This window comes from Sceloporus occidentalis, unplaced genomic scaffold (assembly GCF_023333645.1).
Source record: "Sceloporus occidentalis isolate IW3139 unplaced genomic scaffold, rSceOcc1.0.p SCAF_21, whole genome shotgun sequence".
Taxonomy (NCBI): domain Eukaryota; kingdom Metazoa; phylum Chordata; class Lepidosauria; order Squamata; family Phrynosomatidae; genus Sceloporus; species Sceloporus occidentalis.
In genome coordinates, this window is record NW_028317001.1 from 7116259 (window position 1) to 7141543 (window position 25285).

Below are 25285 nucleotides of genomic sequence, written 5' to 3' on the forward strand. Positions count from 1 at the left end.
CTCTGCTGCCCTCACTCCTTCCCCAATCTGGCTGAGTGTCTTTTGGGGGAAGGGACATAAAGGAAGCCAGGGCTGCAGGGAAGTCTTTGACTCAGTGGAGAAGTTTGCCCTTGGAGTGAAGGGAAGGAGGAAGAGAGAAGAGAGGGCTTGCTCCCTGGCTTCCTCCTCTCAGGGGCTCTGCTGCCCTCACTCCTTCCCCAATCTGGCTGAGTGTCTTTTGGGGGAAGGGACATAAAGGAAGCCAGGGCTGCAGGGAAGTCTTTGACTCAGTGGAGAAGTTTGCCCTTGGAGTGAAGGGAAGGAGGAAGAGAGAAGAGAGGGCTTGCTCCCTGGCTTCCTCCTCTCAGGGGCTCTGCTGCCCTCACTCCTTCCCCAGTTTGGCTGAGTGTCGCCAACAAGCCTCAGAGACATTCCCCAGAATGTACATACAGGCACTTTATTCCTCTTATAAGGTTAAAACCCCTTCAATATTAACAGCGTATTTTTATAAGTCAGGCCTAAAACCTGACAAAATAATGACAATATAAAGGCACAAAACTTGATAAATGGAGAGCAATATGAAAAATCATTTAAATATTAGTCCTATTCACAAGGAAGAGGCCTAAAAACAGGGGACCTTTACAAACTTGTCTCAGAGCCTCATTCGTTTGTTGTGGTTTACACTGATTTGAGGCGTATAAGTCTAAACACACAAGGTCACAAAGCCTCAGGTCTTGTAAAATAACAGCAAGTCCTATGCTCTCAGCCTCTGAGGATGGCAATGGCAGGACCCCATTTGTTTTAGAGAAATGACCCTGTCATTACATGGCAGATTCTGGCTGGATTAGATGGCCTTTGCAGGTCCTAAGGGACCTCCAGGCTTTGGAGGCACCAGGACAGCTCTAAGTGAATGGAGGCAGATTAGATGTAACCTCCTCTGCAGCCATGGAGTCCCTTGGGCAAGAAGAAGTCACACTCTCTCAGCCTCCTCAGGGGAAGGCAGTGGCAAACCTCCCTCTGAAGAAACCTTGCCAAGAAAACCCTTGATATGGTCACCATAATTAAGAAAATGACTTGAAGGCACAGAACACACACAGCAGCAGCAATAATAATAACCACACAGTTAATATGACTGATAGGATCAAGAGCCATGATAATAATAAATAGTCCAAAGCTGTTTTGGGTCCCAATCTGAGGACAAAGGTGGGATACAAACATCACCACCACCACCAATTATTATTATTGTTGTTGCTGTTGTTGTATTTCTGCCTGGGTTGGAGCCCTCTTACTAGGAAAACCTGCCCCCTTCCGGCCTTCAAGTGGCTCTCTTTCCCCCCCAGTCCTGCCTTGCAAAAGGGGTCTGTGTGCTCTTTTCTCACCCACCCCCCAAAACCCTGCAAAATGTTGGCAATCCGTTTGGTCTTCTCTGGGCCTAAGCCCTGCAGCCATCCTTCCCCCATGATCCCTGGCTCTGGAGGCACCAGGAGCCCACCCAGCAAGGAAGGAGAAAGGCAGAGGGAACGACGACATTACCTGCCCTCCCTCCTGACCCTCCATCCCTCAAAAAAGCACCAATTCTGGGGGGGGGGGGGGGCTTTATCTCCCCCAGAGGGAGGGAAAGTGTGGACTGCACAGGAAGGGTGGGTGGGTATGGGATGGAAGGAAAGAGTCCCTCCCTCCCTCCCTCCCTTCCCTTCTTCTTCTTCCTCCTCTTCCTCCTCCTCCTCCTCCTCTCCTTCTGCAGGAACGGAGATTTTTTTCTGCCAACAGTGCAGAGGAAGAGGAGGAGCAGAAAGAGAGGGAAAGAGGGAGAAAAAAAGGGAAAGAAGTTGCAGGGATGGAGGCTCTGCTCTGGGAGGAGGAGGAGGAGGAGGAGGGAGGCGTGTGAAGGGGGGAGGGTCCAGACCCCCTGCCCTCCCCCCCTTGGCTATGTCCCTGTCACAAAGTATAAAAATTGCAATTACGGTAATCACAGGGCAGCGGGCAGTTATGCTGTTATGACCAGAAGTAAACATATATACAATTATAATTATATATACATGCTGAGGTTGACCAGAACTTGGGGGGTCTATACATGCGCAGGTGCAAGGATGTACATGCATATATACCTGCATATTTCTCCATGAATTTGCTTATGTTTAAATTGTACGCAAGTAGAAGAGTGTATATATATATGTATATATATGTGTGCGCGTGTGTGTATGATCCAACATGTATGTGTACATGTGCTTGCATATCTCTCTCTCTCTCTCTCTCTCTCTCTCTCTATATATATATATATATATAAAACCTCAAAAGGTTTACCATCACTGATATATATATATATATATATATGTGTGTGTGTGTGTGTGTGTGTGTGTGTGCGTACACATGCACACATTCAGACAGGTATCTATGGGTATGTATAGATGTATCTATGGGTGTTGTATGCAAGATCTATAGACTTGAAACATTACATACAGTGGAACCTTGTTATACGCTGGGGTTTGGTTCCAAGATCTCCCGTGTATAACAAAATCCGTGTATGCTCAAGTCCCATTAAATATAATGACATAGCAAAATGGTGTCCCTAATAAAAAATGGAACACCAAGGTAAATTTATACTTTTTTGGAACATTTTCAAACCGTGTATGCTTAAATCCGTGTATAAAAAATCCGTGTATAAGAAGGGCCGACTGTATTTCCATATATATATATATATATATATAGGCTCATAAAGGTATAGTCTGAGTGCTCTTAGATAGAGATGCCTCCACATATATACACAGATGTAAAGATGTATATGCAGAAACACACATGCACACATACATCTGTTGTTGTCCATTGTTCTGGTCCGTTGTTCCAGGTGATGCTGGAGAAGAGGCCCTGCGTCCAGCGGAACCAGAGGCTGCAGGCGATGAGGAGAGGGACTCCTTGCCCAATGCATCGCTCACCTGGAGGGCCAGCACCAGGAAGGGAAGTCCCCCCACCTTCACAAAGGCCCCATTCCCACTCGCTCATTTGCCCTGGATAGAACTGGGCAGATCCGGGTGCCCCCATATCGAATCTCCCCGGAAACAAGTTCTTACTACCCTTTACCTCAATCGGGGCAATCTACCCCCTGAACTTGACCCGATCATGACCGGGGCTGAGTTCATATTTGCCGGCAGCAGGGAAGAGCCAGTTGTTTCCGAAAAGAAAGGGTCAACAGTCCGTTTTCAGAAAAACCGCGCTAACAGGGATTTGCCCTAGATCTCTTGCGCAAGCCCCTGATCGAGTTGTGTTAAAATTGGGGCAAGTGTGAACTTCCAACTTTTAAACCGGTTTGGGAAGCGGGGTAAAACGTAGTCTGAATGGCCCCTACATGTAAGGGTGAAGGGAGCAAGAAACAACAAGCAAAGTCTAAACACTTCCTTTGACCATTGCAGCGTTGGAGCGTGTCGCCACCCTCGAACTGTCAATGGCTCCACTGCAGCAAGGCCAGGAGCAGCACAGAATGTGGCTATACAACTCGGTATGTGGCACACCCCACAACAATGATGTGAGTCTTCCTTTTTTATGTTCAAAAATGTTTATTACACTGAGATATTCCCATGATAGTATTTAAATGGCCAAATATCGACCAAATATTAACTGTTAATTTAACGGAATGTTATCGCCCTTTTCTTCAAATGTTTTAAGACAACTCCATTTCATTTCCAAATATTATTTTGGTTTCCTTCTTAGTAAGGCAGAAACTATATCCATATTTCTAGCTTCATATATCTTAATCAACCAATCTTCGATAGAAGGATTAATTGTACATTTCCAAACTTGAGCAAATAAGATCCTTGCACATGATACCATATATAAAATAATTCTATTGTATTTTACTGACTTTATATTGTGTGTCATGTTTAGTAAAAATAAATTTGGTTCAAAGGGAATATTTATATCCAGAATGTTTTGGATGGTTCCATGAATCATTTGCCAGAATCCTTTAGCTTTAATGCATGTCCACCAATATGAAAGAAGCTTCCCTCTGGTTCCCCACATTTCCAGCACTTAGTATTGCCAGTTTTGTATATCTGGGGGATTTTTGGGGGGGTTAGATACCACCTGTATAACATTTTGATATAATTTCCTTTATAAGTTTTGGCACAGAGTGAATTTATTTGTTCCTTTCCATGATTTTCCCCATTCCACTATAGTTATAGTTTTATTTATATCACGTGCCCATCTTACCATGCTGTGTTTAATAATTTCATCTTCTAGATCTCTTTCTTTTAATAGTTTATAATACTTGGAAATGTGTTTACCTATTTTTTCCATCATGATTTTATCTATTTCACTGTAATCCCGACAACTATGTACCCCCTAAATTGGGACCCAGGAAAATATCAGTTCTCATGTATGCAGATGATACTATTTTATTGTCACAAACACAGCAAGGTTTAAGGAGATTATTGAAGGCTTTCAGTCAATTAGCTACACAAGACAAGCTGAAAATCAATCACAAGGAAACAACAATACTAGTTTTTGCTAATAGGCATATAAAACATACATGGCGAATTGATGGGCGACTTATAGAACAAGTGAAGTCCTTCAAATATTTAGGACTAAATTTTTTCCTCAACTGGATCTTGGAGTTGTCATTTTGAAAATACAAAAACAGTTGCTATTAATACAGCCAACTCTCTATTAAGATTCTACTGGAGCAGAAGTGGCAAACAGTTCCCTCCGGCCATTAAAATCTTTGAGGCTAAAGTTATAGCTCTGTTGCGTTATGGGGCTGAAATTTGGGGGACTAACATAAAATCTATCTCGGAAACAGTCCAAAATAATTACTTGTGAGCAATTTTAGGTCTTCCCAAAGGAACCGAGACCGCTATCCTTCGGTTGGAAGGTGGTCTCCGTACTGTTAAGGCTATAACTCAGGTTCAAGCCATTAAATACTGGCTTAAACTTACTAATGGGATAGGACTAGCCCTTGTATTGATTGCTTTCAAAGAAATGTTGAAGTTTGAAAACAAAACACTTAGATCTTGGAATCAAGAAATCCTGCAACTTATTGATTTGTATGGGTTCTCAAAGTACTCTTTGTGCTCTTTAAATTATGATAAAGCTGTAAAATATATGAAGCCCCATATTTTGAAACACAACTTTCAGTTAGATTGCACTTCTGTTGGCCTATCAAAATGTCCTCCTTGGTATACCAAACTCCCTTTCCAAATACGTTATCCACAACATCTAAATAATATAACTAATTTCAAACAGAGATATGCCTTCATAGCCTTACATTGTCAATCAGTGACCACAGCTGTGGTGCAAGGGCATTATCAAAGGACCATCTGGGAAGAGTTTGTCCATGTGGCTCCAACTCAGTTGAAGATCTAAGTCATTACTTATTAGAGTGCCCAATTTATAAAGTTATAAGAAATGCTTTATACAAAGACTTAGGGTTGGTATCAAACAACTCTGACTCATATCTGATCACTCTATTATTAGGGGATATTGAAACAAGCATTTCTGAAAAAGTAGCCTGTTATGCCTTTAAAGCTTCAGTGTTAAGGAGGAAGTTCTATAAAGACGATGGTTGCGTCACAGGATAGTTTTGAAGCCCAACTATTCTTGAATATCCTCAGCTCTGTAAACCTATGTTATAGAGCTTTATTGTATCTGGCCCCTTATTATGTCTCTTTAGACCCATCTTACGTTGCTGTTGTTGTTTTCAAAAGACAGTTTTAACCCTGCAATGCAATGTACATTATACAATGTAGTTGTTGCTTATATTTTATATTTATATGTTTTTATATGAACTACTTTTTTTGTAATGGTATATGCTATACAAAAATAAACTTATTATCTAACTATCTATCATCTATCTATCTATCTATCTATCTATCATCTATCTATCTAATTTATGCACAAGAAATTTGCCCGTATAAACATAATTTTGTACAGGTTTTCCTTGTACCTTTCTCCTTTGATCAATTCAAATATTAAGTCCCGATTAATTTAGTCCAATTAATGATACCTGCTCTTCTTCATTGTCAAACATAAGTAGCAATTTATACATTTTACCTATCAAATGACTACCATCTGTGCATAAAAACTTTAAAATTACGACACACACACACACACACACCGGTACTGTCAGCTCTTCACATCCTCTCTCTTCCCCTTATCTGATAATATGTCAGCCATTATAGTTTAAACCCTTCACGTTCTAATCTTTCCCCAGAAAAGCTCTTTTGGCATTTCATACATTTATAAGGTTTTCCCCATGTGGCTTCTTTGATGTGAACGCAGCCTATCATTCAGACTGTAGCTCTTCCCACATTACATGCATTTATACGGGTTCTCCCCTGTGTGGGTTCTTTCATGTGAACATAGATCTCCACTGTTACTGAAGCTCTTCCCACATTCCATGCATTTATAAGGTTTCTCCCGTGTGGGTTCTTTGATGTTTACGAAGATTTCCACGGTCACTGAAGCTCTTCCCACATTCCATGCATTTATAGGGTCTCTCTCCTGTGTGGGTCCTCTGATGGGAACGGAGAGTTCCACTCTGACTGAAGCTCTTCTCACATTCCATGCATTTATATGGTTTCTCCCCTGTGTGGGTTCTTTGATGTAAACGTAATTTTCCACTTTCAATGAAACTCTTCCCACATTCTGCACATTTATATGGTTTCTCCCCTGTGTGAATTCTTTGATGGGAACTGAGAGTTCCACTCCTACTGAAGCTCTTCCCACATTCCATGCATTTATATGGTTTCTCCCCTGTGTGAGTTTTTTGATGTTTATATAGAGTTCCACAGTTGCTGAAGCTCTTCCCACATTCCATGCATTTATAGGGTTTCTCTCCTGTGTGGGTCTTCTGATGGGAACTGAGAGTTCCACTCCTACTGAAGCTCTTCCCACATTCCATGCATTTATAGGGTTTCTCTCCTGTGTGGGTTCTTTGATGTAAATGTAGAGTTCCACTTCGATTAAAGCTCTTCCCACATTCCATGCATTTATATGGTTTCTCCCCGGTGTGAATTCTTTGATGTAAACGTAGAGTTCCACTGTCACTGAAGCTCTTCTCACATTCCATACATTTATATGGTTTCTCCCCTGTGTGGGTTCTTTGATGTTTATGTAGATTTCCACTCTCACTGAAGCTCTTCCCGCATTCCATACATTTATATGGTTTCTCCCCTGTGTGGGTTCTTTGATGTTTACATAGAGTTCCTCTGTCGCTGAAGCTCTTCCCACATTCCATGCATTTATATGGTTTCTCCCCTGTGTGGGCTCTTTGATGTAAATGTAGAGTTCCACTGTTACTGAAGCTCTTCTCACATTCCATGCATTTATATGGTTTCTCCCCTGTGTGGGTTCTTTGATGTAGATGTAGATGTACTCTCTGACTGAAGCTCTTCCCACATTCCATGCATTTATATGGTTTCTCTCCTCTGTGGGTCCTCTGATGGGAACTGAGAGTTCCACTCCTACTGAAGCTCTTCCCACATTCCATGCATTGATATGGTTTCTCCCCTGTGTGGGATCTTTGATGTGAACGTAGACTTCCACTGTTACTGAAGCTCTTCTCACATTCAATGCATTTATATGGTTTCTCCCCTGTGTGGGTTCTTTGATGTAAACGTAATTTTCCACTTTCAATAAAACTCTTCCCACATTCTACACATTTATATGGTTTCTCCTCGGAATGAATTCTTTGATGTAAACGTAGAGTTCCACTGTCACTGAAGCTCTTCCCACATTCCATGCATTTATATGGTTTCTCCCCTGTGTGGGTTCTTTGATGTTTACATAGATTTCCACTGTTGCTGAAGCTCTTCCCACATTCCATGCATTTATATGATTTCTCACCTGTGTGGGTTCTTTGATGATTACGTAGAGTTTCACTGTCACTGAAGCTCTTCCCGCATTCCATGAATTTATATGGTTTCTCCCCTGTGTGGGTTCTTTGATGTAGCTGTAGATGTACTCTCTGACTGAAGCTCATCTCACATTCCTTGCATTTATATGGTTTCTCTCCTCTGTGGGTCCTCTGATGGGAACTGAGATTTCCACTCTGACTGAAGCTCTTCCCACATTCCATGCATTTATATGGTTTCTCCCCTGTGTGGGATCTTTGATGTGAATGTAGACTCCCACTCTCACTGAAGCTCTTCCCACATTCCATGCATTTATATGGTTTCTCCCCTGTGTGAGTTCTCTGATGTTTACATAGAGCTCCTCTGTCACTAAAGCTCTTCCCGCATTCCATGCATTTATATGGTTTCTCCCCTGTGTGGGTTCTTTGATGTAAATGTAGAGTTCCACTTCGATTAAAGCTCTTCCCACATTCCATGCATTTATATGGTTTCTCCCCTGTGTGGGTTCTTTGATGTAGCTGTAGATGTAGTCTCTGACTGAAGCTCTTCCCACATTCCATGCATTTATATGGTTTCTCTCCTCTGTGGGTCCTCTGATGGGAACTGAGATTTCCACTCTGACTGAAGCTCTTCCCACATTCCATGCATTTATATGGTTTCTCCCCTGTGTGGGATCTTTGATGTGAATGTAGATTCCCACTCTCACTGAAGCTCTTCCCGCATTTCATACATTTATATGGTTTCTCTCCTGTGTGGGTCCTTTGATGTCGATGTAGAGTTCCACTTCGATTAAAGCTCTTCCCACATTCCATGCATTTATATGGTTTCTCCCCTGTGTGGGTTCTTTGATGTAGATGTAGATGTCCGCTCTGACTGAAGCTCTTCCCACATTCCATGCATTTATATGGTTTCTCCCCTGTGTGGGATCTTTGATGTGAATGTAGACTCCCACTATCACTGAAGCTCTTCCCACATTGCATGCATTTGTATGGTCTCTCTCCCATGGGAACGCTGAAGTGTGTGTTTAATTGTGATTTGCATTTGCACATTCTCCCACAGGCAAGACATTCATCTTGGTCTGAGTATAAAGTCAGTTGTTCAGGAAATTCGGCACCCTGAGAGGCAGAGTTGTTGTTCTTCTCGTTTTGCCTTTGTTTCCCCCTTTTTATTTTCAGTTCCTTTTCATTTCCAAACTCCTCTTTTTCCATGAAAGGCTCCATAATTTCCATTGATGTCGCAGGTGGCTCCTCATAGTTCTCTCTCTGATGCTCATTACCTGCTTCAGGAAAAAGGAGAACTAATTAGGAGCCAAGCACAGAATCATTCTGAATTACTTTCTTTATTTTATAATCTCCCCATTCTTTTTTTTTTAAATAATCTTTATTGAATATTTACAGAATAAAAAAGGGGTTCAATTCTCTATACTTTATACATTCCATATTCCATTCTCTTAACCCCCCCCAACCCCCCTTTCCTTTCTTCTATCTATTTTTGAGTGCTCCTTCTATTTTAGCTATGCGACCCACATTCCTCAAAAACTATGTGTCCCTTCACCTTTATCTCACCTTCCTCCATTCCTCTTTGGCTTACATACTAAGAATGTACACATTTCCGTATCTCTCCAGCTTACAACACAGAATCGGTATAGCCTTCCTCCTTCTCTATTCTTTTCTTATTTTGTCTTATTTCTAATTTTGTTACTCTTACCCATATTTGATTTTCCTCTTCCGATATTTCTTCTTTTACTGTAGTTTCATAGTCATTGTATCCATCTCTGTTACTTCTCAACATTTTTCCAAGCAATTTTCAATTTTAGGTACTTCCCTGTTTCTCCAATATTTAGCTATTGTAATTCTGGCGGCGGTTATTAAATATAAAAGTGGTTTTAACTTTTGTCTTTGAGTCTTATTTTCTACTATGTTTAATAAACACATTTCCGGTATAAGGGGGAAGTTCATTTGTATTATTGTCCTGATTCTCTTATGTACTTCAATCCAGAATTTCTTTATCGTAGGACATGTCCACCACATATGAAAGAGACTTCCCACACTTTGATCGCACCCCCAGCGATTTCCTTTATCATTTTTGTATATCTTTGCCAATCTATTTCTATACCACCTATACATCATTTTAAAAAAGTTTTCTTTTATATATGAGCATAATGTAAATTTTAAATCTTGTCCCCAGGCTCTTTTCCATGCATCAAATTGTATACTTTTCCCTATATTTTGCGCCCACTTTATCATACAATGTTTTATTTGTTCTTGTTCTAGTTCCAGTTTTAGTATTAATTTATAAAATTTTGCTATTTTCTTCCTCCCTTTATCTAATAATATCAAATCCATTTCCGTCTTCTTTTGTGTTAATCCGAACTGCTTTACATCTGCTTTATATCGTTCTGTTAATTGATAGTATAAATACCAATTTATATTATATCCTTCTCTAATCATTTCCTCTCTTGATTTCATTATTAATTTCCCTTCCGATATCTTTAAAAGAGCTTTATACCTCAACCAATCTTTCCCTTCTATTCTGCCTTTCTTTAATATTGCTTCCTGTGGGGAGGTCCAATCTGGCAATGCTCTCTATATTTTTTCCTTATATTTCATCCATACTTTCCATAACGTTTTCCTCAGTATATGTTCCTTAAACTCTTTATTTAATTCTACCTTACCCCACCACATATATGCATGCCACCCGTATCTTAAATTGAATCCCTCTAAATTTAATAATTGTTCATCTTTTAAATCAATCCAATTGATAATCCATTCCAGACAGCATGCATGAAAATATAATTTCAAATTCGGCATTCCTAATCCCCCTCTTTCTTTGTCATGCATTAATGTTGTCCACTTAATCCTTGCCTTCCTTCTGGCCCACACGAATCTCTTTAAATCCCTTTCCCATGTTGTAAAGATTCCATCATTGTAAATTACTGGCAAATTTTGAAATAAGAATAAGATTTTGGGTAGGATGGACATCTTAATTAATGCTATTTTCCCTAATAATGATAGTTGCAATTTGTCCCATTGTTCCAAATTTTTCTTTATTTCCTGCCAACCCGTTTTATAATTGTTATCAAATAAATCACTATTTTTCTCAGTAATGTAGATTTCCAAATATTTCACTTTTTTTGTATCCTAATTCCTATTTTCCCCTGAAGTGTTTCTTGTTTCTTTTTTGTCATATTGCATGTAATTCTAGCCGATTTTTCTTTATTTATTTTTAATTCCGCCTGATCTCCAAATTCATTTAATATTTTTAAAACTTTAGGTATATTTTCTATAGGGTCCTCTACCACCAGTACCACATCATCTGTGTACACCCTTACTTTTATCTCCCTACCTTTAATTTTCGTTCCTTGTATTGATTTTTCTTCTCTAATTTTATTAGAGTATCTCCAAACATGTTACGAATAGTAAAGGTGATAATGGGCATCCCTGTCTTGTTCCTTTATTTATTATACATTCTTTTGATCTAATTCCATTAACTATAATTCGGGCCGATTGTTCCTTATATAATTCTTCTATCCATTTTGTGATGTTGTCTCCTAAATCTAGTTTTTTAAAATACTTTTAACATAAAATCCCAATCCAAATTATCAAAAGCTTTCTCTGCGTCTAGGAATAACAGTGCTACTTCTTTGCTTGGGTTTTTGTCATAATGTTAAATTAGATCAATTATGATTCTTGTATTTTGTTTAATTTGTCTACCTGGTAAAAAACCACATTGGTCTTCTTTTATCCAATCTTTTAAGATTATTTTAATTCTTTCTGCTAGAATGGTCGTAAATATTTTATAATCCGTGTTCAGTAGCGAAATAGGCCTATAATTTTATGGGCAATCCAATTCTTTTCCTTCCTTAGGTATTAAAGTTATATTCGCCTCTTTCCATGAGTTGGGAATACATTCTGTTAATATTTTATTAAACACTTTTTCAAGGGGTTCTAATAATTCACTTTGAAAGATTTTGTAGAAATATAATGTATATCCATCCGGACCAGGAGCTTTACCTTTCCTCCCTTTCCTGATTGCTTCTCTTATTTCATCCTTCGTGATTGTTTGATTCAACTCTTTTTCCATGTCGATTCTTTCTATTTTCCCTATATATTCTTCTAAATTTTCCTGTTTTATTTCTATCTTCTTTCCTATATAAATTTTGGTAGTATCTATAAAATATTTCCCTGATTTTGAATTGTTCATTTCATTTTTTTAACAATTTCATCTGTCATTTTTATATTGAGTTGATTGTTCAAAACTCTTATCTCTCTATTTTATTATTCTTTGGGTCTTCTATTTTTTTCTTTTTGCTTTCTTTGTATTTTTTCCAAAATTGTTTTTATCCCATTTTGTTCCTTTTTCTTTTTTCCCAACTTTTTTCTTTATCAAATGGCCCCTTATTACTGCCTTAGCTGCATCCCAAACAATTTTCATATTAGTGTCTTTTTCCAGATTTTCCTTAAAGTAAAATTTTATTTGTTCCCTAATTTCTTTTTCTGTCCTTTTTTCTTTTAATAACAATTCATCTAATCTCCATCTATAATCACTTTCTTTTCTCAATAACTCCAAATGGACTTGGTTATGATCCGAATTTTTATTTAGTTTTATCTTTGTTTCTTTAATATTCCCTGCCAATCTCCCCATTCTGATTTACTTCTGTTTAGAATATGAGCCTCTTCATTCATGCAAATATTTTTAATTATATTTTTATTTAAATAACCACATACCAACAGCCAACATCAGACATGTCCAACGAGACAGAAAACTTACATGTCCTTTTTTTTTTTGTAAAATACACATAACAAAAAGGTTTGAGTTCCTTTGACCTGGGATCACTTTTCCATCTCTCTTATGAATTTACTGCTTTACCTTAATATCTTTTACAGTTGGCCCTTCTTATACATGGATTTTTATACATGGATTCAAGCATCCACGGCTTGAAAATATTCAAAATATAAGTATAATTTTCAAATGTCAAACCTTGATTTTCCATTTTTATAAGGGACACCATTTTGCTATGTCATTGTATTTAATGGGACTTTTGGCTCCCGCCACCACCGCCACCGGGCCTTTCCCGCGAGGAGGGCAAGCCTTGAAGGCCCCCAGCACTGCCACCCGGCCTCCTCACCGCCACCTCTTGGCCTCTAACACCGGTGTCCGGTCCTTCTGTGGTGGCGGAGGTGGCAAGAAGGCTGGGTGACGGTGCTGGATGCCTTGAAGACCTCTGGCACTTCTGCTCGCCCTCCTCACGCCCTCGCCATGGGAAAGGCCCAGTGGCGGTGGTGTTGGGGGGCAAGAGGCATCTAACACCGCCATCCAGCCCTTCTGCGAGGGCGGCAAGGAGACTGAGGCTGGGCCTCCAGCACTACCACTGCTTTTCCCTCTGCGGCGGTGGTGAGGAGGGAGTGCAGAAGGGGCTTCAAGGCTTCCAGCACCAACACTCGGCCTTTCCCACGGCGAAAGGTAAGTAAGCAGGGAGGGAAGGGAGGAGAGGGACTTTTGTTTCCAATGGCGGTGTGTGTGCATGGGCACCATCATTGGGAACAATGGCCAGGTTTGCCATGCTCAAATCCGCATATCAGGAGGGCGCACTGTATTCTTCTGTTTCCTCCTCATCCAACGTGTTTTATTTTTATAAATTTTATTTAGAATAAAGTATAACAACATAAAAAGAAAAGAAGAGTTAGAAACCATATAGCAACCTAAAAGAAATAAAAAATAAAACAACAACAACAAAAAACAAACAAACAAACATATAACTCCGCTACATATTAGTTCTACACACCAACACTTTAACACAGAGACATCTATTTACATAAGATCATAGATATCATCGTTGTCCTTCTAGTTCTTCTTAGTTTTGGCACAGCATAAATTTGTTAGTTCCTTTCCATGATTTTCCCCATTCTTCTATAGTAATGGCCTTTTTGGTATCCTGTGCCAGTTCCCTTTCTCTGAGGTCAATCTGGCCCTGAGAGGGGCCAAATGGAGAAGGCCATGGGGCATAGAGGAAGGGGTCTTTGGGTCCGTCCCTCTCTCTCTCGGGTGTCAGTTCCCTTTCTCTAAGGCCAATCTGGGACTGAGAGGGGCCAGAGGGAGAAGGTCATGGGGCAGAGAGTAATGGGTCTTGGGGGGGCTCCCTCTTTCTTTCTCTCTCTATTGGGGGTCAGTTCCCTTTCTCTAAGGCCTGCCTGGGACTGAGATGGATAGAGGGATAAGGCCATAGGGCAGAGAGGAAGGGGTACTGGGGGTCCTCAGCTTTCTTTCTCTCTCTCTCTTAGGGGTCAGTTCCCTTTCTCTAAGGCCAAGCTGGGACTGAGAAGGGCTAGAGGGAGAAGGCCATGGGGCAGAGACGAAGGGGGCTTTGGTGGTCTCCTCTTTCTCTCTCTCTCTCTCTCTCTCGGGCGTCAGTTCCCTTTCTCTAAGGCCAACCTGTGACTGAGAGGGGCCAGAGGGTGAAAGCCATGTGGTAGAGAGAAAGGGGGCTTGGGGGTCCCCTCTTTCTCTCTCTCTCTGGGATCTGTTCCCTTTCTCTAAGGCCAACCTTGGACTGAAAGTGACAGATTGAGAAGGCCATGGAGCAGAGAGGAAGGGGTCTTGGGGGTCCCCTCTTTCTCTCTCTCTCTCTTGGGGGTCAGTTCCCTTTCTCTAAGGTCAACCTGGGACTGAGAGGGTCAGAGGGAGAAGGCCATGGGTCAGAGAGGAAGGGGTCTTGGGGGTCCCCTCTTTCTCTCTCTCTCTGTCTTGGGGGTCAGTTCCCTTTCTCTAAAGCCAACCTGGGCCTGAGAGGGGCCAGAGGGAGAAGGCCATGGGGCAGAGAGGAAGGGGTTTTTGGGGTCCCCCTCTGTTTCTCTCTCTTCGGGCTCAGTTACCTTTCTCTAAAGCCAACCTGGAACTGAGAGTGACAGAGGGATAAGGCCATGGGGCAGAGAGGAAGGGGTCCTGGGGGTCCCATCTTTCTTTCTCTCTCTCTTAGGGTTCAGTTCCCTTTCTCTAAGGCCAACCTGGGACTGATAGGGGACAGAGGGCGAAGACCATGGGGCAGGGAGGAAGGGGTCTTGGGGGGGCCCTCTTTCTTTCTCTCTCTCTGTCTTGGCTTCAGTTCCCTTTCTCTAAGGCCAACCTGGGACTCAGATGGTCAGAGGGAGAAGGCCATGGGTCCGAGAGGAAGGGGTCTTGGGGCCCCCCCTCTTTTTCTCTCTCTTGGGGCTCAGTTACCTTTCTCTAAGGCCAACCTGGGACTGAGAGGGCCAGAGGGAGAAGTCCATAGGGCAGAGAGGAAGGGATCTTGGGGGTCCCCTCTTTCTTTCTTTCTCTCTGTCTCTCTTTGGGGTCAGTTCCTTTTCTCTAAGGCCAACCTGTATCTGAGAGGGGCCAGAGGGGAAAGGCCATGAGGCAGAGAGGAAGGGGTCTTGGGCCCCCCCTCTTTCTCTCTCTCTCTTCGGGGTCAGTTCCCTTTCTGTAAGGCCAACCTGGGACTGAGAGGTACAGCTGGAGAAGGCCATGGGGCAGAGAGGAAGGGGTCTTTGGGGTCCCTCCCTCTCTCTCTCGGGTGTCAGTTCCCTTTCTCTAAGGCCAACCTGGGACTGAGAGGGGCCAGAGGGAGAAGGCCATGGGGCAGAGAGGAAGGGGTGTTGGGGTCCCCATCTTTCTTTCTCTCTCTCTTGGGGGCCAGTTACCTTTCTCTAAGGCCAACCTGGGACTGAGAGAGGCCAGAGGGAGAAGGCCATGGGGCAGAGAATCATAGAGGTGGAAGAGACCACAAGGGCCATCCAGTCCAAGCCCCTGCCATGCAGGAAATCTCTATCAAAGCATATCCAACAGATGGCCATCCAGCCTCTGTTTATAGACCTCTAAAGAAGGAGACTCCACCATAATTTCCGAGGAAGGAATGTATTCCACTGTCGGACAGCCCTTACTGTCAGGAAGTTCTTCCTAATGTTGAGGTGGAATCTCTTTTCCTGTATCCTGCATCCATTGCTCCATTGGGTCCTAGTCTCTGGAGCAGCAGAAAACAAGTTTGCTCCCTCCTCAACATGACATCCCTTCAAATATTTAAACAGGGCTTTCATATCACCTCTTAACCTTTTTACTCCATGCTAAACATCCCCAGCTCCCTAAGTCGTTCTTCATAGGGCTTCATGGTTTCCAGACCCTTCACCATTTTAGTCACCCTCCTTTGGACTCATGGCTCCAGTTTCTCCACATCCTTTTTGAATTGTGGTGCCCAGAACTGGAAACAATATTCCAGGTGGGACATGACCAAAGCAGAATATAGTGGCACTATTACTTCCCGTGATCTAGACACTGTATTTCTACTGATGCAACCTAAAATTGTATTGGCCTTGTTAGCTGCCGCATCACACTGTTGACTCATGTTCAACCTGTGGTCTACTTGGACTCCTTGATCCCTCTCACACGTATACGTTTATCGTTCAGCCAGCTGTCCCCCGTAATCCTATATCTGTGCATTTCATTTTTCTGTGCTAAGAGCAGTACCTTACATTTCTCCCTGTTGAATTTCATTTTGTTAGCTGTGGCCCAGCTTTCTAGTCTATTCAGGTCATTTTGAATTTTGATCCTGTCCTCTGGAGTATTAGCTACTCTTCCTAATTTGGTGTCATCCCCAAATTTGATGTGTATGCCCCCAATTCTGTCCTCCTTGACATTGATAAAGATGTTGAATAACACTGGGCCCAGGACAGAGCCCCACTGGACACCCCACTGGTCACTTTTCTCCAGGATGAAAAGGAGCCATTGCTGAGCACCCTTTGGGTCCCCCTCTTTCCTTCCCTCTTGGGTTCTCAGTTACCTTTCTCCGGGGACTGTGCTTCCTCCATCTTCCCTCGGAGCGCCTTCTCCTTTGCCATTCTCACATGTCCGAATGCGCAGCTCCTCTTCCTTTCTTTGGGGTTTCCTATGGGGAGGAAGAAAGGAAGGGGGCAGGTCAGGCTCTGCTTCCCCAAAAGTCTTTCCAGAGAGAGCAAGGGTTGCCCAGGGCCCAGATGGGACCCTCAAAGGGGGCTGAGAAAGGGCCCCCCTCCTTCCTGCTGGACCATGGGACCCAGTGGGACCCCCCTCTCTGAGCCCTCTTCTGACCCTGGATCTATTTGGGGGTGCAAGGGTTTCCCCTTCCCAAAGAACCCCCTTGACCCACTGGGAGCCAAGCAGCCTCTTCCCTGCCCCCCATGAACCAGGGGGAGCCAAAGCGGGTCCAGGGGCATCTGCCCATGGAAGAGGGGGCTCTCCTAGAGACTCTAGGAGGCTGCAGTTTTGGGGGGCCCTTAGGACTTTCCAGCCCAGTTCCCTGAACTCTGATGGTAGAGGTCTCTTTTGGGGAATCCTCAGTCCCTCCAAGAAGCTCCAGATCCTAGGATCCAGGAGGAAGGAGCACTAAGACATTCCCCTGTCTCTGCACCAAGCTCCAGGGATTCGGGGGGATGCAGTCCAAGAGGAAGGAGTCCTGAGTAGAAGAGCAATGCCTCCTCTTCAGGGATGAAGGCAACACCCAGAATCCCCCCTTTAGAGCCATTCTGACCAGGGGATTATGGGGGATGCAGTCCAAGAGGAAGGAGTCCTGAGTGGATGAGTAATGCATCCTCTTCAGGGTTGAAGGCAACACGCAGAGTCCCCTCTTTAGAGCCATTCTGACCAGGGGATTCTGGGGGATGGAGTCCGAGAGGAAGGAGTCCTGAGTGGAAGAGCAATGCCTTCTCTTCAGGGTTGAAGGCAACACCCAGAATTCCCTCTTTAGAGCCATTCTGACCAGGGGATTCTGGGGGATGGAGTCCGAGAGGAAGGAGTCCTGAGTGGATGAGCAATGCCTCCTCTTCAGGGATGAAGGCAACACCCAGCATCCCCTCTTTAGAGCCATTCTGACCAGGGGATTCTGGGGGATGCAGTCCAAGGGGAAGGGGTCCTGAGTGGAAGAGCAATGCCTCCTCTTTAGTGATGAAGGCAACACCCAGAATCCCCTCTTTAGAGCCATTCTGACCAGGCGATTCTGGGGGGATGCAGTCTGAGAGGAAGGAGTCCTGAGTGGATGAGCAATTCCTCCTCTTTAGTGATGAAGGCAACACCCAGAATCCCCTCTTTAGAGCCATTCTGACCAGGCGATTCTGGGGGATGCCGTCCGAGAGGAAGGAGTCCTGAGTGGATGAGCAATACTTCCTCTTCAGGGATGAAGGCAACATCCAGAATCCCCTCTTTAGAGCCATTCTGACCAGGGGATTCTGGGGGATGCAGTCCGAGAGGAGGCCTCTTCCTTCCTTTGGGACCTTCATAGTCTGCTGTCCATATTCAGCACCCTTTGAATGTCGGAGGTCTTTTTCTGGGAAAGGTCGCCTATCCCATCATCCCCCAAAGGCCCAGAAGAGGGAGGCGGGAGGCAGGGCCCACTCATTCTCCCTTAATGGCCCACTCAGATCCTGGCCCCCTCCCTCCCTCCCTCTCCCCAGATCCCACTTTCCAAGGCAAGGTCCCTCTGGTTCTGGTTCTGGAGGCCCAGCTGCTCCTCCTTCCAAAGGCTGCCTTTGTCTGCAAACCAGGAAAGGAGAAGGGAAGCCCAGGGCGAAAGGGAGGCGGCAGCTTTATCGTGATCATTGCTATTACCCTCCATACTCAGGCCCCATCCTTCTCCCAAATGTCGGAGGTGTTTTTCTGGGAGGGGTCGCCTATCCCATCATCCCCAAAGGCCCAGAAGAAGAGGGAAGGGCCCACTCACCTTCGTCCTGCTTCTCCTCCTCCTTGGAGCACCGGATGCAGAGCCCCTCCCATCCGCCGCCAAGGAGGAGAAAAGGGGCGGAGCCAGAGCCCAAGGAGGCCCCACTTCCGCCCGGCCCTAAAATGGCGGCCAACCCTAGAGAGGAGCCTTGGAGGAAAGGCAAAAGCCCCGCCCAGAAAATGGGCTCCAAAAAGATACAGATGAGAGAGAGAGGGAGAGATATGAATGGGAAAGATCTGGATCTACATTTATGTCTGTAAAATTATACGCGCCCAAACTCTGCCCCTGTACTTTATACACTTTTACAAACACACACACTTATATATATTTATATACACACACATATATATGTATACACACACATATATTCACACACATACACACACACACATATAAATGACAAAAGTGTATAGAAGCAGACAGAGAGGCCCAGTGTCGAGGGGTTTTCCTGGCTTAGAGAGCAGGGAGAACTCACCTTTGGCCACTGCAGTGTTTCCCAGAATCCCCTCCTCCATGATCCTGGCATGGCTGCTGCAGGGGATTCTGGGAAAAGCTTCAGTAGCCCAAGAAAACCCAAAGTTTTCAAAGCCCTCAAGCGACAAGCTTCTTATTTATTATTATTTTTAAACAGTTACAGATTTAAAATCTTATAATGAATAATACACTGTTTGGATTTCATAGGATCCTAGAATTGGAAGAGGCCCCAAGAAGGGCCCTGATCCAGTCCAAGCCCCTTCTATCTTCTGCCATGCAGGAACTCTCCATCAAAACAGCCCCATTGACAGATGAACATCCAGCCTCCGCTTAAAGACAGCCTCCAAAGAAGGAGACTCCATTACACTCCAAGGCAATGTCTTCCAGTGCCAAACAGCCCTTACTCTCAGGAAGTTTCTCCTAGAGTTTCAGAGTGACTCTCTTTTCCTGGAGCTTGCCATTCATTGATTGACACATGAGCAGGACCTTGACATTTGCACCCAGATCTCTGGGAGGATTCTCTGCTCATCATCATGTTGGGGGTCACCTTCACTCTCCGCTTCTTGTGGCCAGACTTCTCTGAGGCCATCGCGGTCCACGTGGGGGGCTCTGTTGCCACTGGCCTGAACCCAGGGTTCCAGAGCCACCAGGAGCCCGCATTTTGTCACAGGTTTTAGTGGACAATTATGGTAACCCTCCTGGAGCCTCAGCCCATGAGACTGACAAGACGAAAGGCCACCTGGAAAGGCCACTTGGGAAGTCAGTCCTCTGCGGATGGAGGAGGGCAGACTGCCAAATGGAAGACCCTCCCTTCAGCTTCTACGAGGCAGTTGTTAGCCACAATACAAAGGCAGGAGCGGGAATGGTCAGTGTGCCCAGAAGACCCATGGACCACCTTGGACAGCTTCAGGGGAAGGAAGAGGAAGGAAACTGGTCTTGGCCCTTGGCCTCCCAGAGGATTCTATGTATTCCTGCATGGCAGAAGAAGGGGAAGGACTGGATGGCCCTTGGGTTTCCCTTCCATCTCAAGGACTCCATGTATTCCTGCATGGCAGAAGAAGAGGATGGAATGGATGGCCCTTGGGATTCCCTTCCATCTCTAGGACTCTATGTATTCCTGCATGGAAGAAGAAGGGGATGGACTGGATGGCCCTTGGGGATCCCTTCCATCTCTAGGATCCTATGTATTCCAGCATGGCAGAAGAAGGGGCTGAACTGGATGGCCCTTGGGGATCCCTTCCATCTCTAGGACTCTATGTATTCCTGCATGGCAGAAGAAGGCGATGGACTGGATGGCCTTTGGGGGTCCCTTCTATCTCAAGGACTCCATGCGTTCCAGCATGTCAGAAGGGGACAGACTGAATTGCCCTTGGGGATCCCTTCCATCTCTAGGACCCTATGTATTCCTGCATGGCAGAAGAAGGGGATGTAATGGATGGCCCTTGGGGATCCCTTCTATCACTAGGACCCTATGTATTCCTGCATGGCAGAAGAAGGGGCTGGACTGGATGGCCCTTGTGGATCCCCTCCATCTCTAGGACCCTATGTATTCCTGCATGGCAGAAGATGGGGCTGGACTGAATGGCCATTGGGGGTCCATTCCATCCTCCTGATCCTATGTATTCCTGCATGGCAGAAGAAGGGTATGGACAGGATGACCCTTCGGGACCCCTTCCATCTTCCTGATCCTATGTATTCCTGCATGGCAGAGGAAGTGGATTGACTGGATAGCCCTAAGGGATTCCTTCCATCTCTAGGACTAGGAATACATAGGAGCAGAAAGATGGAATGGACCCACAAGGGCCACCCAGTCCTTCCCCTTCTTCTGCCATGCAGGAATACATAGCATCAGGAAGGTGGAATGGATCCCCAAACGCCACCCAGTCCTTCCCCTTCTTCTGACATGTAGGAATACATAGGATGAGGAAGATGGACAGGGCCCCAAAGGGCCATTCAGTCCATCCTCTTCTTCTGCCATGCCTGAATACATACGATCAGGAAGATGGAATGGACCCCCAAGGGCTACCCAGTCCTTCCTCTTCTTCTGACATGCAAGAATACATAGGAAGATACAAGGGGTCCTGAAGGGCCACCAGTCCATCCCCTTCTTCTGACATGCAGGAATACATCGGATCAGGACGATGGAATGGACCCCCAAGGGCTACCCAGTCCTTCCCCTTCTTCTGACATGCAGGAATACATAGGATCAGGAAGATAGAAGGGATCCCAAAGGACCATCCAGTGCATCCCCTTCTTCTGCCATGCAGGAACACATAGAGTCCTAGAGATGGAAGGGAACCCCAAGGGCCATCCAGTGCATCCCCTTCTTCTGCCATGCAGGAATACATAGAGTCCTAGAGATGGAAGGCACCACCAAGGGCCATCCAGTCCAGCCCCTTCTTCTGCCATGCAGGAATACATAGAGTCCTAGAGATGGAAGGGAACCCCAAGGGCCATCCAGTCTAGCCCCTTCTTCTGCCATGGAGGAATACATAGGATCCTGGAGATGGAAGGGAACCCCTAGAGCCATCTGGTCCTTCGCCTTCTTCTGTACTGAAGGCATACATAGGGTCCTAGTGATGGAATGGAATCCATCCCCTGTTTGGGGCTCCATCAGGTGCATCTGAACCATAGAAAGAGCCCAGTTTGATCCTCCTTTGGCTGCCCTGGCTCCCTCCGACTGAATCATGGGATTTGTAGTTTTGTTAGTCCACCATCGAAGTCAAAGAAGAAGGAGTGTAAAATAAAGAGAAGAAATCAGAAGGGAGAAAGAGTGACAGGAAAAGAACTGGAGAAACGGAAGGAGAAAAAAGCAAGAAAAGGTGTATTAGGAGGAAGAAATGAATGAAAGAGAATCTGAGATGAAAGAAACAGAGGAAGAGAGGAAATGAAATGAGGGAGGGACGAAGTAAGAAATAGAGAAGGAAATAGGCAAAGCGTGTATGTAAAAGGAAAGCCCTCCTGATCTGATTTTTGAATTTTTCAGTTGTATTTCTAATTGTATTATTTCTATTTTTATATGCTCTTATTTTTTATTTTGGATGTTTAATTTGTGTGTTTTTTCTTTTGCTGTTCATTGAATCTTATGTTTTTAATTTTGAATGTCTTTCTATGGTTGTTTGCTGGTGTTTTCCCTTTTGAGTCTGAGGAGGGTGCAGAGCTGAAGTGCAGCCACAGGAGGGCGCCAGAGAGCAAGGCCTGGCGCGTGTGTCCCAGTGACGTCACAGGCAGCAGCAGAGAGGATAAGAGTGCGAGGAGAACCATCTCCATCGGGGATGCAGAGATCGCTCCCAGGGGGCCTGCTAAGTCAGAGCAGCTGAAGAGCGCCAGCTGGAAGCCGGTTCGAGACGCGAATTCGCCCCTTTTGCAAAAATTGGGCTGATTAAGGAGGGAAAAGGCAGCCACAGCAGGGGACCATGCAGCACTGCCTTGGAGTTTCGGGGAGGGGGTCTTCTTCCTTGGAGGGCCTTAAGCAGACTCCGGATGGCCAACTGTCCCTTGGGCTTCAAGAGAGAGCTCCTGCATGGAGGAAAAGAGGGCTTGGATTGGATCAGGACTCTTCTTGGGCTCGCTTCCAATCTAAGACTCCATGATAAGAAAGCCCAGGAGGATAGCCTGCATTCTAAAGGCTTCAAGGCGGCTAGTTCTGTCTGTTCACTTCCTTTTGGTTTCTCAATATCCAGTCCAGCCCCTTCTTCTGCCCTGAAGGAATACATAGGGTCCTACAGATGGAAGTGATCCCCAAGTGACAGCCAGTGCTTCCCCTTCTTCTGCCATGCAGGAATACATAGAGTCCTTGAGATGGAAGGGAACCCCAAGGGCCGTCCAGTCCAGCCCCTTCTTCTGCCATGCAGGAATACATAGGATCAGGAAGATGGAAGGTACCCTCAATGGCCATCCAGTGCATCCCCTTCTTCTGCCATGCAGGAATGCATAGAGTCCTAGAGATGGAAGGCACCACCAAGGGCCATCCAGTCCAGCCTCTTGTTCTGCCATGTAGGAATACATAGAGCCCTAGAAATGGAAAGGAACGCCAAGGGCCATCCAGTCCAGCCCCTTCTTTTGCCATGCAGGAATTCATAGAGTCCTAGAGATGGAAGGGAACCCCAAGGGCCATCCAGTCCAGCCCCTTCTTCTGCCATGCAGGAATTCATAGGGTCCTTGAGATGGAAGAGAAACCCAAGGGCCATCCAGTCCAGCCCCTTCTTCTGCCATGCAGGAATACATAGAGTCCTAGAGATGGAAGGCACCACCAAGGGCCATCCAGTCCATCCCCTTCTTCTGCCATGCAGGAATACATAGAGTCCTAGAGATGGAAGGGAACCCCAAGGGCCATCCAGTGCATCCCCTTCTTCTGCCATGCAGGAATACATAGAGTCCTAGAGATGGAAGGGAACTCCAAGGGCCATCCAGTCCATCCCCTTCTTCTGCCATGCAGGAATACATAGAGTCCTAGAGATGGAAGGCACCACCAAGGGCCATCCAGTCCATCCCCTTCTTCTGCCATGCAGGAATACATAGAGTCCTAGAGATGGAAGGCACCACCAAGGGCCATCCAGTCCAGCCCCTTCTTCTGCCATGCAGGAATACATAGAGTCCTAGAGATGGAAGGGAACCCCAAGGGCCATCCAGTCTAGCCCCTTCTTCTGCCATGGAGGAATACATAGGATCCTGGAGATGGAGGGGATCCACAAGAGCCATCCAGTCCAGCCCCTTCTTCTGCCATGCAGGAATTCGTAGAGTCCTAGAGATGGAAGGGATCCCCAAGGGCCATCCAGTCTATCCTCTTCTTTATCGCCCAACCAATGTCTTAGGGCTTTTTTCTCCAGATACTTTATGGTACCGAAGTCAGATGGTGGTATCAGACCCATTTTAGACTTGAGGGAGTTGAACTATTTCCTTGAATATCGTCGGTTCCGGATGGTAACCTTGGCCTCTATTCTGCCTCTTCTCCACCAGGGCCTGTGGTTCGCGACAGCCGACTTGAAGGACGCCTACTTCCACATCGGAATTCAGGAGTCCCACCGGAGATTCCTCGCCTTCGCCGTCGGCTCCTCCGCATACCACTACAACATGCTCCCTTTCGGCCTTGCCACGGCACCGAGGGTCTTCACGAAGTGCATGGCTCCAGTGGTGGCATTCCTTCATCAGAGGGGTTACAGAGTCTTCCCATACCTGGACGACTGGTTGTTTGCCGCCGACTCACAACAAGAGCTCCAAGAGGCAGTCTCGTTCGCCTTGCACCTTTTGGCTTCCCACGGCCTCATTGTCAACGAGGAAAAGTCCCACTTCACACCATCCAGACAGGCCAAGTTCATCAGGGCCATCCTCGACTCCGAAAGATGCGCCGCCTTTCTCCCTCCGGACCGTTTCCAGGCGTTGTCAGCTTCGCTAAGACCTTGCATCTCCCACAGAAGGGTGAGGGCCAGGGACATCCAGGTAGCCCTCGGTCGCATGGTGTCAACTACGTTCGTGACACCGTGGGCGAGGCTTCGCCTCCAACCCCTCCAGGCCTGGTTCCTCTCAGTCTTCAGACCGATGGAGGACCACCCGTCCAAGTGGCTCACGATACCAAGACCGGTGGCCGCTTCCCTGAGATGGTGGTTGGATTGCTGCAACGTTTGCATCAGAATGCCCTTCCATCAACCTCAGCCTCAATTGACTTTGACAACGGATGCTTCCCTGGAAGGCTGGGGCGCCCACCTGCTCGACCTCGTTGTCAAGGACAAGTGGTCCGCCCGGGACAAGCTTTTCCACATCAACGCGTTGGAGATGCTGACAGTCGAGAAGGCGTTGAGGGCATTTGAATCCGCTGTCGCAAACAAGGTGGTCCTCCTGAGAACGGACAAGACCACTGTGATGTATTACATCAACAAACAGGGAGGCACCAGATCCAGGACTCTGCTCGAGATCACTCTGCGCATCTGGGACTGGTGCATCCAGAGACAGGTGCTCCTCCAGGTGATTCACCTCCCAGGAGAAGACGAGTTGGCGGACCGCCTAAGCAGATCTCCCTCAGTGTGCCACGAGTGGAGGCTCCATCCGGAGACGGTCAGCGATCTGTTCGATTGATGGGGAACCCCCCAAGTTGACCTCTTCACGTCCGAATGTAACAGCCATTGTCCCCAGTTCTGCTCCAGGAGGTGAATGGACGGATCCCCCGGAGACGCGTTCACCTTCCTTTGGACGGGAGAGCTGCTCTACCCCTTTCCTCCCTTCCCTCTCATCATCAGGGTGGTGTCCAAGATGACAACGGACTGATCGG

General features: G+C 45.6%; 1 protein-coding gene across 1 annotated transcript; it reads right to left on the minus strand.

Moving 5' to 3' along the window:
• Positions 1 to 6287: 6287 nt before the first annotated feature.
• LOC149301509 (uncharacterized) lies at positions 6288 to 18567 on the minus strand. Its single transcript, XM_089484009.1, has 3 exons — positions 18547 to 18567; positions 16636 to 16740; positions 6288 to 9102 (listed from the first exon to the last, which is right to left on the minus strand). The coding sequence occupies exons 2-3, from the start codon at positions 16691 to 16693 to the stop codon at positions 6374 to 6376; spliced, it is 2787 nt and encodes a 928-aa protein (XP_089340135.1). The 5' UTR covers positions 16694 to 16740; positions 18547 to 18567; the 3' UTR covers positions 6288 to 6373.
• Positions 18568 to 25285: the final 6718 nt, after the last annotated feature.

What these genes read in the sequence shown, in the direction of transcription:
- LOC149301509 (XM_089484009.1), bottom strand. Translation starts at nt 16,693, where the DNA reads ATGGCAAAGGAGAAGGCGCTCCGAGGGAAGATGGAGGAAGCACAGTCC. An exon ending in AGCACAGTCCCCGGAGAAAG is followed by an intron (nt 9,103 to 16,635) that starts GTAACTGAGAAC and finishes TTTTTCCTGAAG; the next exon opens with CAGGTAATGAGCATCAGAGA.